At 39.7% G+C, this 15159-nt stretch overlaps 1 protein-coding gene across 6 annotated transcripts in view; it reads right to left on the bottom strand.

Annotated features, from left to right (window-relative positions):
* ATRN (attractin) overlaps window positions 1-15159 on the bottom strand; it is a 133475-nt gene that overhangs the window by 20018 nt on the left and 98298 nt on the right. For all 6 annotated transcript variants that reach the window (XM_045528988.1, XM_045528989.1, XM_045528986.1 and 3 more), the window contains one exon: window positions 2618-2679. In XM_045528988.1, the coding sequence (XP_045384944.1) occupies window positions 2618-2679 (62 nt within the window). The remainder of the gene's footprint in view (window positions 1-2617; window positions 2680-15159) is intronic.

Here is a 15159-nt window from a genome sequence, read left to right as displayed (position 1 = left end):
GCATGGTGGCACATGCCTGTAGTCCCAGCTACTGGGGAGGCTGAGGCAGGAGGATCGCTTAAGCCCAGGAGTTTGAGGTTGCTGTGAGCTAGGCTGACGCCACGGCACTCACTCTAGCCTGGGCAACAAAGCGAGGCCTAGAGTTTTCACTGTGATAAAAATTAAATTATGTATTGTTTTTGAAATGAATATAGAACCATTCAGGTTTCCTATTTTTTCTGTGTCAGTTTTGGTAAATTGTATAGAGTTTTTTTTAATGGTTCCTTCCATCTGTTCCATTTTCAAATTCATTCACATAAGGTTGTTTGTAATATACTTCTATGGAGGGGGAAAAAAATGTCTGTAGGATTTGGAGTAATGCCTCCCTTTTTATTTCTGACACTGGTTAATTATACCTTCTCTCTTTTTTCTTGGTTAATCCTGCCAGAGGTTATTATTATTCTTATTCTTTTCAAAGATTCAATTTGTGGTTTTTAAATTCCTCTTTACTATATTTCTTCCCCTAGATCATTAATTTTTATGCTTATTTCTATTCTTTACTTCCTTCTACTTCTTTCTTTAAATTTAGTTAGCAGTTATTTTTCTGATTTATTGAGAGCAATGTTTTTTCTTTTCTAATATATGCTTTTAAAGCAGCGATTTCCAGCCTTAATTGCACATTGGAATCTCCTGGGGAGCTTTCCCATGCTTGGGTCCCACCCCTGGAGATTCTAATATATAACTGGCCTGGGATATGGCTTGGACATCGAAAGCTCCCCAATTGATTCTAGGTACAGTTAAGGTTGAGAACCACAGATTTAAAACTATACCCTCTAAGTACAACTTTAACTGCTTCCCGAAAGTTTTTAATATTTTCTTAATCAATCAGTTCAAATCATTTAAAATTTTTTGTTGTGACTTAATTTATTATAAATTTTTAAAACAGGCAAATGCAATGTATGATTTGAGAAGTCAGGTAAATGGCACCTTTGGGGAACAGGCGAGGGGCAGTGACTGAGGAGCTTCTGGAGTATTAATAATGTGATGTTTCTTGTTCTGGGTAGTGGCTACACATAAGCATGTTCAATCTGTGATAATACATGGAGCTACACACTTATTAGGATTTGTGAACAGTTCTGTAACTTTATATTATGCTTCAATATAATTTTTTTAAAGAGAGAAAATAGATCTTATACAAGAAGTGAGAATTATAATGGCATTAGCCTTCTAAATATTATACTGGAAGCTAGAAGAAATAGCACAATGCCATCTAAATTCCAACGGAAAAGGATTTCAAACTTAGAATTCTATATTTATACTTTCAATCAAATTGTGAGGATAAAATAAAGACATTTTCAGTCAGGAAAGCTCACAGAAAAGTTATCTCCTGGACATCTTTTTTCATAAACCTCCTGAAGAATGTGCTCCAGGAAAAGAAGAGAATATAATATATAGGAAAATGAAGACATGGGATATGGGGAACAGAGACTTCAATATGGGAGGAAGGCAAAAGAAATTCCCAAGATGACAGCTGTGCAGCAGGCCTCGAGAACAACTAACGCACTTGGGAGCGGGAGGCTGGAGGGTTCTAGGGCAGACATCTCCCAGAGAAACTAAAACCAAGAGAGTACCTGCCTGTGTTTGACCAAATTGAGAGATTTTTCAGTTCTGTTAGAGTGTAGTGATAATGCAGGGGTAGGTACACAGAAAAATCGAGTAGTTAAAAAACCAAAACACAGCAAATATTACATTTAGGATAAGCAAAAAATGATCCCTCCATCCAAAAAACGGAGAAGAATAAATATGGTGCAATTCAGCTGTGAGTAGGAGTCTTAATGGGCTTAATAACATAAACAGGGATCACTGATCTAGCCAATCACGTGATATACCTGATTAAATGAATGGGAGGAAGGGACTGTTGTATACTTTTGGGGGGTTGCTCAGTAAGGCAATATAAGGCAGTATATCCTAATCTCCTATAATAGAACTCCAAAAGATAACTGAACTGAAAAGTCAAGAATTAGCATAAGCATACAAAAGTAAAAAACAACTAAAACAATTTAAACTGGGGAGAAGTTGGGGTGGGAATGTATGAGGCAGGCTGTTGCTGCTTTCTATTATAAAAGCTGTAGCATTTTTTTGTCTTTGTCAATAATTTGTACATGCTCTTTTTATAAAAATAAAATTAAACTAAGAAAAAAACCTATGCAAATAAAAGAGAAAATCCCAGGGGACCAAAAGAAATCACTTTCAGCTTTAAAACTCTGGATAATCAACGGAATCATCTCTTGAACAAGAATAAGCAGATATGTAGCTCATATCAGTAACCATTATTAATTAAATGTTGTTTTAGTCCAAAATTCTCCCCACATGAAGTGCCAAATTATCTACAACTTAGTATAGGGTACATGTAAAGCTGTCCCCCACAAGAGCCAGAACATACAAACCAATGTTTTCATTTTATCAGGTTAAATTTATATTACTGTAACTGACATGGAACTTTTCAAGAACACATATAAATTTGATCTGTTGTGGAAACAGGATTATTCTTTCACCTTTTATGAGCTGATACTCCATTAATGGAATTAATAAGGCCCCAAATCAAAAGAACAGATATAATGTGTAAAAGCAAAATTACCTGAAGAACGTCACGAAGAACTGTACCAGGTCCATAAAATTGCTGTGTTGGGAGAAGGCAATCTGTGACAGAAAAACAGGTAGTGTGATTATAAACAGCATCCCTGACTCAGCCTTTGTGTTTCAAGAGCTAAGCTGAAAGACAGACTTCTCATTTTACAAGAGCAATTTATGAAACTTTTTTCACTTAAGGAAAAGTATCTCACTTTTCATTTTTTTCATTATTGTTTAGTTGCCAGCCCCAAAATAATATTCTGAGGTTTCAGCATAACCTACTGCAGCCTCCCTCTGCACTTCACATCAGATCTGAAGCCCTTTCAGCCTGACCCTGGAGACCCCTTGCACTCCTACATTAAAGCCCTGATGGTGGGTGAGTCAATCTGCCTGCTCCCTCCCTGTGTCTTCACCCAGACACATCGCTTTCCTTGTGCTTCAAACACCAATTCTTAGATCCAGTTCAAGGTGGGTAGCCTCACCTTGCGCCTTTCATTCCTTCAACATTTATGTATTCAACGTGTACTCACTTCACGATACTGTCTTTTTAAAAAATATCATGCTTCAAGTTTTGCTACACTGAATACCATCTGACAGTATGTCATCAGTTGGAACTTAAATAATTTTATTATAATAGTCTTTATACCACAAATATAAAACCCCCTAAAATATTTAATCAACTTTAGCTACCACTGACTAAAAGGGATATTATTTTGTGTACTATTAAGAAAAAACATTGCCAATTAAACTATGACACAATGCTTTCCAAATCATTGACTGTAAGATGCACTGTGATTTCAGAGATACTAGAATATGAAAAAAATGTATATCTCAGAATTGATTAAATATGAGAATTGTGTCCTTAATATTACCAACAATATACATAGTACTAGCCAGATTTTTTTATTTTTTATTCCCTGCCTTTTTTTTTTTTTTTTTTTTTTAGAGAACTTGGCCCTCTTTGGAGAAACAATGGTACTATAAATGAAACAATTAAAAGATGGTAATTGTCCCAGTACCAAAAATAAGTATGATAAGAATCAGGACAGTAAATGATTAGCATCTTATTTCCTAATCCCACGTAACCTCTCTCAGAATGAGGCAAAAGGGAGACTTCAACTGTTTGCTTTTTTGACGGTCTTATTTTCTTTTGGATAATCCATAAATAAAGTTCCAATACTACCTATTCAGGTCATAAAATATTTGGGGGCATGGAATTTGAAGTTTTTTGTGTCTTCTGTTTAGCCACAATTTATAATCAAAAATACAAAGTTACAGAGATTTCATATAATAAAGAGAAACCCACTTTCTCTTCTTTTCTGTCATTTATTACAATAACTGGTTCCAGCTCCATGAGAGAAGGAAAGCAGCAGGATATGAGCCATGGTCCTCACATAAAAGTTTTAAAATAAGATTGGAAGATAATTATATAAACAAGGTTATTCAATCTTAGGGAATGAAGATTCCAAGTGACAACACATAAAGAGGGAGGAGGAAACAGATTAGAGTCTACTCTAGCTCTGTTTAGATTTTAATCTTTTAAAACATTAGTGTGTCTTCAGAGTTTACACTTACAGAAACCCATGAGATACTTTTACTAATTGCTGGATGCCAAAAATCTCTGGATGCTAGCTCCTTTAGAGGACTTATATGGTGTCCATGTGCCCTGTACCATGCAACATTCCTCAGGGTAGCTGCCCTCTGTGTGGGATCCCAGCCGTTATCCTGATTTCTTGCTGAAGCAGGACTGTACCATATTCATGTCCAATTTATAATCATAAAGAACCTCATATAAATTGGCCCCAGTGTGGATGGTACCCAAGACTCTTTTGTTGAATTTTTATCATCTAAGTCACCACAATTACAAGGTTGAGCAGGGAAGCAAAAGTCGTAACATGTTTATAAGTGCACTGACCACATAGAAACATCTAATCCTGCTTAATACCCCACCCATTGTGTCAGTTTTCGTTGGTCAATCTTTGACTGATAACGTGATGAACTTACTGTGTAAACTGAGCACTTCTGAGAGTGAAGGGGAGTACTACTAAAAATTACCCAGTGTAAAAAGCATAAATTTGATAGCAAGCATAAACTGGGCTGTCTCAGCTCATGTCAGACAATGCAAACCACCTGTAAAATCAATCTTGCAAAAGACAAGATTTCTAGTGAAAGTGCTGTTACAGAACTGCTCACACAAAACCAATGACAAAGGAAGACTTGGAAGGTCTAGCCCGTCAGTTATCAACTGAAGAAGGGGTAAAGGATGAAGATGCAATAAGTGCTTCATAATACTCTTAACAGGATTAAGAGAAGACCCTGGGAAAACTGACAAGGCCCCTGACTACTGCTGTTTAAATCCTGCTGTTAAGCCAAGTCTGAAGTGAAGGACTCCATGATGGAGACATCACATCCCTGGGCACCATACGCACAACTGCGGCCACACCCTATCTGCTTATCTTGCTCTATTTAATCCACAGCCCTATCTGTGCATTTATTTATGGAAAATAAGATCTGTAAGGACTGAGGACAGGGACTTTACCTTACCATATTGACTACTGTATCTCCAGTGCCTAAAGCGGTGACCACCATGTAACAGGTCCTTAATAAAAATTTGCTGGATAAATGACATAATTGGAAAAATAATGATTTCTCTTTTTCCCCAAACTTAAGACCTGATTGGCTTTTCTTTATTTTAAGAACTGGCTCAGGGTTGCATCCACAATTTAAATTTTATTAACTATAAAATTAAAATAAATATTTCTCATACTTTTTGGTTTCATTTTCAAGATAATATCCCAATCAAACCTTTCTTTCAGGATTTATTATGAAAACGTTGAAATGGATTTGGGGGCTTTTCAGATATTGAAGATAATGAGAATTTCCTACACTAAAACCTATTTTAATACAAAAAAGAAAATCTAATTACAACTTATAAATAAAACTCGCACTGTCATTCTTTTCCGTTTCCAAACAGTAGGTAACACTCTCCACACTCCAGAAATCCAAAATTTATGTCCCTCTACATTTCCACAACCTGATTCTAACTCAACTCTCATCAGTATGTTGATTAGAGTGTGTCTGCTCTGTGGGACCTCTGATGTGTTCATAAATTCTGAAAAACTCCAAACTCAGAAGCTCAACTAGCTCCAGGATTTTGGGTAGTATACTGTGGACCTGCACTTCCCCAAGCACTAATTTTGTGCTTCAACCAAACAAGTGTTTTCAGGTCACTACACTACTCTACTGGATACCAGAGGGTCACTGGGGAGCCTCCCTGCCTGTCTGCATTGGGGTCCTTCATGCCTCAGCACAACCACTGGTCCCCTCATCCAGCTGTCCCCTATTCCCCCTGGGAATTGGCTCGTTCTCCTCACCGCTCTCTCAACACTTATCTGCTTCCCTTTCAGGACATGTGATAATCATATTCCACTTACTCTATGGCTGTGTACACAAGGACATCCTGGAGCAGAGGATTCCTATATTCTTCTGTCATGAATACACCAATTTCTGACTTTTTAGTTACAGAAGAATGAATGAAAAGGCAATTCTTGATCTCCCCCACAAAAGTAGATACACCTCTGTATTCCGAGAACTAGGCTATGGTTCCCAAACCCTGGAGATCTTACAACAAAGTCAGAACCCCAAGCCTAACCCTACTTCTGGATCTTTAAGCTCCCCAGGTGATTCTGATGCTAGTGTCCACAGGTTGAACTTCAGGAAACTCTAAAACTGGGAATTACTAAAAAGTCTCCTTCTCTGTTCCTTCCCCAGAACAATTTCTTCAGCGTTTCAGGAACTGCACTGAAAAAAATCCCCATCTTTACTTGGAAGGTTAAAACCCCAAATGAAATTAACTTGTACCGGGAAAGGGAGGGAATGCAGAGGATATTTCAGCACTGTGAAAGTGCCTGGGAACACGGGTGTCTGCACGGTGGGCCTAGGGAGGCTCCAGAGCCTCAGTGATTATTCCGAGTCCATGCCCATCACATATGAGAGTGGGGGGACAGGGCACAGGGAGCAGCAGCAGTCAGTGAATGACGATGAGACCAGAGGGCCTTCCCCAAATCCCTGAGGTCTCTGTATGTCCCTGAGAGAAGGGAATGGGCGTCTATGAAAACAGGCTGAGAAAGAGTTTCTCATCATGCATGGTGGGTAGATCCTGAGCCCAAACTTACTATAAAAATAAGAAAATATGATATTTCTTATACTCAACTACCACACAACAAATGCTTTCTTTTTCAAAAACATTTGTATTTTTGCATTTACCAGGTGCCATCCACAAAGTAGGTACTCAAAAGCTTGGATGAATGAATAAATATTGAATGACTAGGGAAAGACCATTGTTCAGTATAGAAGGTTTGAAAAGACAGAAGAAAGGACCTCCAATTTGCCTTTATCTTCTCCACCAAGAACTTCATTGCTACAAGCACGCGAGACAGGGAGAGGATGGGAAGGACAGCTGGCCATCCTGTGAGGTGAAGCCTTCTGGCTTCAACACAGCACCTGTTAGGCTCTGAGAAAACCCAAGGTATGTGCACCTGGCAGGATCTTGTAGGGGCTCCCATGGCCTCCTAAGGCCAGTAGCTCCACCAAGACTGGGAGCCCACCCCAGACCAGGGCCCTCATCCCTCTCATCAGGACCAGGGAGAACCTAAGTGGCCGTGGCTGCCATCTGGACTCCTCATCTGGCATACCAATCTTGCCACATAGTTTTGGACACTGCAAGGCTAGGAGCCATCCACTCAGGCCTCGGCTTTGCCAAGGATGGAAGAGTCTATGAGCAGTGGCTCAGTATATTCTAACCTGGGTCTTCCTTCCTTGAGTTTTGCTGTGACACAAAACAACTTTTTCTTTCTTTCTTTTTTTAGGAAAAAACCCCAAGTTCTATATGAAACTCTATGTTGAGACCACAGCCCTGGACTGCATCCCAGTGACCACCACCTGGCCTCACACACCACCCACCTAACGCTGGTTTGTGCTGGCACAGACACTGTATACCCAAGCTCTGGTCACAGCCTCAGGCCAGTAAATACCACCGAGCCGCTCACTGCTGCCATGCAGGCTAACACTGCCCATCTGTCCACTGCCACCCTCCCACCTCAATACTGCTCTGTGCTTGCCTTCCTGAACTTTTCTAGCCCCTCCTTTTTACCACTCTCTAGAATTCCCATTCCATTTGATCACATGTATTAATAATTTAGAATCATTAGAGAACTACATGCTTAACTGAAATATCAAAAAGAACCAAAACAGAGTGAGAGATCATTGAGAGATCTTTGCTAATCATGAAAAGCAATGATTAGGCCCCCACCTTTAACTAGGTTGCTTTTCAGTTCTTCTGGGAGTTGCCTTTTTATCATTTATGTTTTATTGTTATTTCTTGATCTATCCATTTTAGGCACTTCTTACTGACTTCCTACCACAACAGAAGATGGTTTAGGCCATCAGCCCTTCCCTTCCTTCAGTGGCATGTTATTATCCTGAGGGTGAGGGTGATGGAAAGATGCCAGCAGAAACAAGAAATGGGTACAACACCCTGGGATATGGGAGAGGATTGCTGTTACCCACAAACAGCAGCAGGAGAGGAGACAGTGCAGCCATGGCCCACTGGAAGGCAGCTTCTGAGGCCTCACTGCCCTGCAGGGAGGAGCCCTCAGACCTGGTGCACCTCTGCTTGGGGGTGAAGGCAGTAGGCCCTCTGGGAAGCTCCCTTTGTTGTTCTCACCAGGGTGGGGTGGGCTGGGTTGAGGGAGAGGGGCTTTTGCCCTTGTTCTAGAGACTGCCCACCAGTGGCCAATAACCAGCCAAACCCAGTACAATGCTGTGTGCTTCCTGCAAAGGAGAGCAGAGGTCAGTTCCAGGCTGCAGGCCCAGCACAGGCATATTCTCGTGGCTAGTTTTAGGAGGTGATATAATACTCTCATAACGTTTATTTCTTGTTCTATCACCTGTATTATCTTTTTTCATTATGAAAATTTTAAGCTTTTAAAAAAGTACAGAGAATAGTATAAGGAACCCAAGGGCTCATCATCCAGTTTCAGTAATTATCAGCTCAGGGGCAATCTTATTTCATCTGTACTCCACACACTTTCCCCACAACTTCCTATCATTTCACTCTCAGCTATTCCAATACAAATAATACCTCTACCTACCCTCCTTGTAAAATGGATGTTTGTGTCCTCATTCCTCCCTTTTCTTCTACCTCCTAATTCTTTGGACAAAATTTCAACCAAGAACAATTCAATCTCCTAATGCCACACTGTGTAGACTGGGATGACAAATTCTGGGACTCCAACCTCAGATACCCCATAGTACTGGTCAGCAATTGTTCTGGCAATATCAGAAAAAGCTGTCAGCACCTTTATAAGAGTTGCAAAAGTTGCAAAAAAGAAGGAGGTTCTGAAACCTACCCTAAAGCCCTCATACTGACAACTGTCTACCCATCCAACATGCATTTATGGCGTGTCTTCAAATGATTAACACTACGCATGACACTGAGGACAATGAAATACAAAATATGGTCATACCCCTTAAGGAATATTTATACAGTGAACATACAGACAGGTGTATACCTGCGGAGGCACAGGTGAGGAAAGGAAGTTGCTATAGGCTGTGTGTCATCAGAAGGACCCTTCCTCCGGGTTACTAAACAAGAATTCCACCTGGATTCCTGATTCAGGCCTGGCTTTTTCCAATCCACACTCCAACTGCTGCCAGAGGGGTCTTTCTAAAATAGTGATCTTTGGTTACTTCTCAGCCTAAAACATTTCAGTGACTCCGAGTGGTTTTCAGGCTACAGTTCATACCCCTCAGCTGAAAACACCCGTCTCTTTGTGAGAACCCCCCCTAGCTCTCTAGCTCCTTGCTCACAAGCAACGTTACTCGGCTCAGCTAAACTCCTGGTAGTTCCTGAAAGTGACTGGTTATTCCCTTTCCCCACCACAAACACCCCAAGCCCCCACCTCATGCTCCACAGGACTCAGCTCTGGTGTGGCCTCTCCTCACTTGGACTCAGGTGACACAGGTGCTCCCCTCCCTTCTCATGGCTCCCAGGATCACATGGGCACACCTCCAATACCTAGCATCTGATAGAGGCTCCTGATGTCCACTTGTGGACATGGCTGCTGCTCTGGGCCAGAAAGTTTGCTGAGTGAGTGAATTTTAAGGAAATATAGTAGGTCCCCCGCTATGGTGATCACAGGAGAAAGGTCGGCTAGAGACAAAGATTTACCCATCCAGCCATAGGTGGTGCTCCCAGATGGCATGGATGAGACTGTCCAAGGAGAAAGGGTGCAGATGAAACCTGAGGGAACAATGGCATTAAAGAGCTGAGAAGAAACAGCCAAAGCCACAGCTGAAAAGCAGAAAAGGAGACCTTCAAGAAGACGGAATAATGGATTTTTCTTGCTGATGAAAGCCACAAGGTTGTACAAGAACCTTAAATGTAGTTTGAAACTAAGAAAGACTTAAGTGCAGTTTAATTCTAAATGTATTTCATGGCTTTGTAATTCTTAAAACTCTTAAGGTACAGATATCTAATACCAGCAGGTATGGATAAACATTATACAATAAATATAAACATTAAAAGTATATCTGCCATTATTTGTAATAGCTAAGGAGTGAAAACAACCCCAGTATTCACCTACAGATGAATGGACAAACAAAATATGTTACATACACACAATGTAGTATTATTCAGCTATAACAAGGAATGAAGTACTGCAATACACTAAACATGGATGAACCTTGAAAACATTATGCTAAGTGAAAGAAGCCAATCACAAAGGACCACATATTATGTCATTCAATTTATATAAAATGTCCAGAATAGGCAAATCCATAGAGACAGGAAGTACAGACTGGTGGTTGCCAGGGGAGGGAGGAATGTGGAGTGACTGCTTATAGGCTTCTTTTGGGGGTGATGAAAATATTCTAAAATTGATTGTGGTGATGGCTGCACAATTCTGTGGATATAATAAAAACCATTGAATCGTGCACTTTAAATGGGTGAATTGTATGGTATGTGAATTATATTTTGATAAAGCTGTTACTAGCAAAAAAGTACATTAGAGTGAACAAAAGTTTCCCACATTCCTTGCTCAGTACAGCAATCCTGTTAGCACCCGTAAACATAACTCTAAAATCTAAATGAATGCCCAGTTCTCAATACAAATTCTATGTTGCCTTCACTTGTGAACACTGGTCTCTTACATAAAATAGCAGATGAAACACGCAGCGTGGAGACAGCTTAAATATTAGTTCCACATTACAATAACAACCTCTGTTGCAGAGTCAGTAACAAGCCAGAACCCCAGTCCCACTAACCCACCTTCCCGCCTCACACACAGCATCTGCACATCCATTTTCTATCTTGAATACCTACCCTCCCAAACTATGGGCATGGCTGAAGCCAGCTGAGCCCCTGCGTACTGGGGAGAACAAGCAGGACAGCTTTCAGAAAGCGGGGGCTGAGGGAAGGGTGCTTACCCACAGGAACAACCGACCAGAAAACAAGCACAACTGGCCCCAACATACCGATCACCCTCCTACACACAGGCCTTTTCAGTCTGGGTGTTTTGCTTGTTTGTTTTAACTGCATCTACAAAGATTTTTATAGTTAGTTTCAAATTCCCTCAGTTAGCAGTTATAGGTTTTGATCTGTTCCTAATTATGGAAAAGAATCCTGGGATCAGTTCAGAGTGAAGGAACTTGAGTTTAGCATTACCATTTTTAAAGTACCAATGTTTATGTGAATTTCCAAGTAGAGAATTACATTTCTGTAGTTACTTTGCTCCAAAAAATGAGAATCGAAGGCAAAAAGGCTTTGCCTGCATTGAAAGTCATACTGAAATTTAACTGAATGATCTACGCTTTACCATTTAGACATCTCCCTACTTTCTCTCTTAAATAAGTCTCTCCATTTTTACTGAATTTGTACAGTTGCTAAATGTGTGTGTGTGTTTAAGAGCCATACTACACCTAGAAAAGCTCAGGCTCTAGGGGAAAAAGAGCAACAAAGAAACATGCAGCCCCCTTTGTTGAGAACATGATGCAGGTACCCAGGAAGCCGCCAGCTCAGCCCCCCACATGGCACACAGCCAGATACTGTCCCCAGGGCAGAGAGAACCAGTGTCCACTGGGCTCACGTGAGGACACAGAGAACACACGACACCACAAGTCCAGTTTACACTGTTTGTGAATACTGCAGTCATTTGTACCAAAGACCAAAAAGACACATTTTCAGTAGAACTTACCTGCTTTTTCAAGGAAAGCCTGGCAAACTAAATGGTGAGTGTGCCATCGTTTATTTTCGCAAGTGCTCCTGAAGGCAGTTTTCATTAAGTGGGTCTTAGTCAAGTTAGTGATCCAGCCCAGGAAAGGAACACCAAAAACTCAGGGAGAAGATCAACATCTCTTTGGTTCTTAAACTTAAAATTATTACTTCTTCTAAGTTAAGTGTGGGGAAGAACTCCCTCTAGAAGGAAAGCTCTAAAACCATTTCAGGGACTTTCAGAGGGTGGAGCAATAGGGCGCTGGGAGGAAAAAAACTAGAACTCAGCATTGGCAACAGCACGGCTATCTCCGGGACAAAAGCCTGCTTATATGCGCAGAGCCCTCTTTCCAACTGGGAAAAACAGCAGCAGCATAAGTCAAGATACTCACTAAGAATCTTAAAAATATTAATCGTTTTTAAGCAACAAAGCTTGATGTTCAATTGGATTCAGAATATTATCAGGTATGTCGGTATGAAAATAATCTCAACTTAAGTCAATAAACTTTATTTACTAGAACCTGAATCAAGTATTTCACATAAAAATAATCTAACAAATGTGCGTGATCTCTAACTTTATATATAGCGTCAGGGACGTTACCAAATTTAAACTGTACTCACTGGATGAAGTCTATAGCTCAACCTTCCTGGGTCCAGAGAAGAACCTAAAGCTGGGCTAGCTCTACTCCAAATGCAGCCTATGGCAGGGAGAATTCTAAGATGCCCCCAAGATTCACCCTTAGGTGTGCACACCCTGTATATTACCCTTCCCTGTATGGGTGGGCCTGACCTAATCCGATGAGCCATTGAACTTTTATTTTCTAGAGATGGAGTCTCACTCTGTTGCCCAGGCTGGACTTGAACTCATGGGCTCAAGCAATCCTCCTGCCTCAGCCTCCTGAGTAGCTGGGACTACAGACAGACATGTGCCACAGTGCCCAACCAGACAAACCCTTTTAAAAGAGGGTCTAGAGGTCAGAGTCAGAAGTCGTCAGAGAAATTGGAAGCTTTACTATATATACTGTGTGTGTGTGTGTATATATATATATATATATATATGTATAAAATTTTTATTTTCAAATGTTATATAAATGGAATCATGCTGTATGTAATTTTCTAAGTTTTTTTTTTTTAGTTAGCAAAATTTCCTCGGGATTTACTGAAGTTGTTGTATCAATAGTTCATTGCTTTTTATCATTGCATATTATTGCATGATGTGTATGCGGTACCGTTTATTTAACCATTCACCTGTTGAGGAATATTTGGTGTTTTAGCTATTATGAATAAAGCTGCAATATTGATTGCTGTACAGATGCTATAAACATTGATGTACAGGCATTTGTGTGAACATTTTTTTTCACTTTCCTGGGATATATGCCCCAGAATACAATTGCTGGGTTGTATAGTAAGCACAAATTTAGCTTCATAAGAAAATGCCAAACTATCTTCCAGAGTGGCTGTACCATGTTACATTCCTATCAGCAGTGTATGAGTGATATAATTTCTTCCTATCCTCTCAAGCATTTGTTGCTATTACTATTTTTAATTTTAGTCATTTTGATAGGTGTGTAGTGGTATCTCATTGTGGTTTTAATTTGCATTTCTCTAATGGTTACTGATGCTGAACATCTTTTATGTGGTTATTTGCCATAGGTACATCCTCTGTGGTGAAATATCTTTTCATTATTTTTGCCCATTTTCTAATTGGATCATTTCTTTCTTTACTGTTGAGTTTCGAGAGTTCTTAAATTCTAGATACAAGTGCTCTGTCAGAAATGTTTTGCAAGTATTCTCTCCCGCCACATCGTAGCTTGTCTTTTCAACCTCTTAAGGTTTTTCACAGAGCAAAAATTTTTGGTTTTGATGTGGTCCAATTATTAACTTTTCCTTTTATGGAAGATCATGTTTTTGGTATCAAATCTAAAATCTTTTTGCTTAGCCCTAGAATGTAAAGATTTTCTCCTATATTTTTTTCTAAGAGTGTCACAGTTTTACGTTTTGCATTTAAATCTGTGATTAAGTTAATTTTTGCATAAGATGTGAAGTTTAGGTCGAAATCCATTTTTTAAAGATACAATTCAATGGCAACAATTACATTCACAATTGTTGTGTAACCATCATCATTATCACTTTGAAAGCTTTTTCATCACCCCAAACAGAAACTCTGTAATAGCTATGAAGCAGTAACTCCCAATTTCCTGCACCCCTGATCCATTGGTAACCTCTAATCTACTTTCTACGAATTTGTGTATTCTAGATATTTAAAGTAAGTGGAAACATATAATGTTTGTCCTTTTGTGAATGACTTATCTCACTTAGATGTTTTCAAGGTTTACCTGTATTGTAGCACATATCAGAATTCCATTCCTTTTTTTTTTTTTTTTTGAAAAAAAATTGAGACAGAGTCTTGCTCTGTTGCCCGGCTAGAGTGAGTGCCGTGGCGTCAGCCTAGCTCACAGCAACCTCAAACTCCTGGGCTTAAGCGATCCTACAGCCTCAGCCTCCCAAGTAGCTGGGACTACAGGCATGTGCCACCATGCCAGGCTAATTTTTTCTATATATATATTTTAGTTGGCCAGATAATTTCTTTCTATTTTAAGTAGAGACGGGGGTCTCGCTCTTGCTCAGACTGGTCTCAAACTCCTGACCTCGAGCAATCCACCTGCCTCGGCCTCCCAGAGTGCTAGGATTACAGGCGTGAGCCACCGCACCTGGCCAGAATTCCATTCCTTTTTAAGGCTAAATAATATTTCACTGTACAAATATATCACATTTTGTTTATCCATCCATCTGATAGATATTTGGGTTGTTTCCACCTATGGCTATTATAAATAATGATGTTATGAACACCGGAATACAAAAAAGGGTTATATATGGAATACAACTAGATTCCTATCTCTCAACATATACAAAAACCAAGTAAAAATAGATTAAAGACTTAAATCCAAGACCTGAAACTATAAAACTACTAAAAGAAAACACTGGGGAAACACTCCAGGACATTGCTCTGGGCAAAAATTTTTTTATGTAAGACCTTAAAACCACAGGCAACCAAAACAAAAACAGATAAATGGGATTTTATCAAGCTAAAAAGCTTTAGCACAGCAAAGGAAATAGTCAACAAAGAGACAAAACACAGAATGGGAAAAAAAATTTTAAACTACCCATCTGACAAGGGATTAATAACCAGAATGTACAAGGAACTCAAGCAACTCAATAGCAAAAAAAACAAATAATCCTAGTTAAAAATGGGCAAATTATCTGAATAGACATTTCTC

The sequence above is a fragment of the Lemur catta genome, chromosome 17, assembly GCF_020740605.2.
Source record: "Lemur catta isolate mLemCat1 chromosome 17, mLemCat1.pri, whole genome shotgun sequence".
Lineage (NCBI taxonomy): Eukaryota > Metazoa > Chordata > Mammalia > Primates > Lemuridae > Lemur > Lemur catta.
This window is presented reverse-complemented; position numbering and strand designations above follow the sequence as displayed.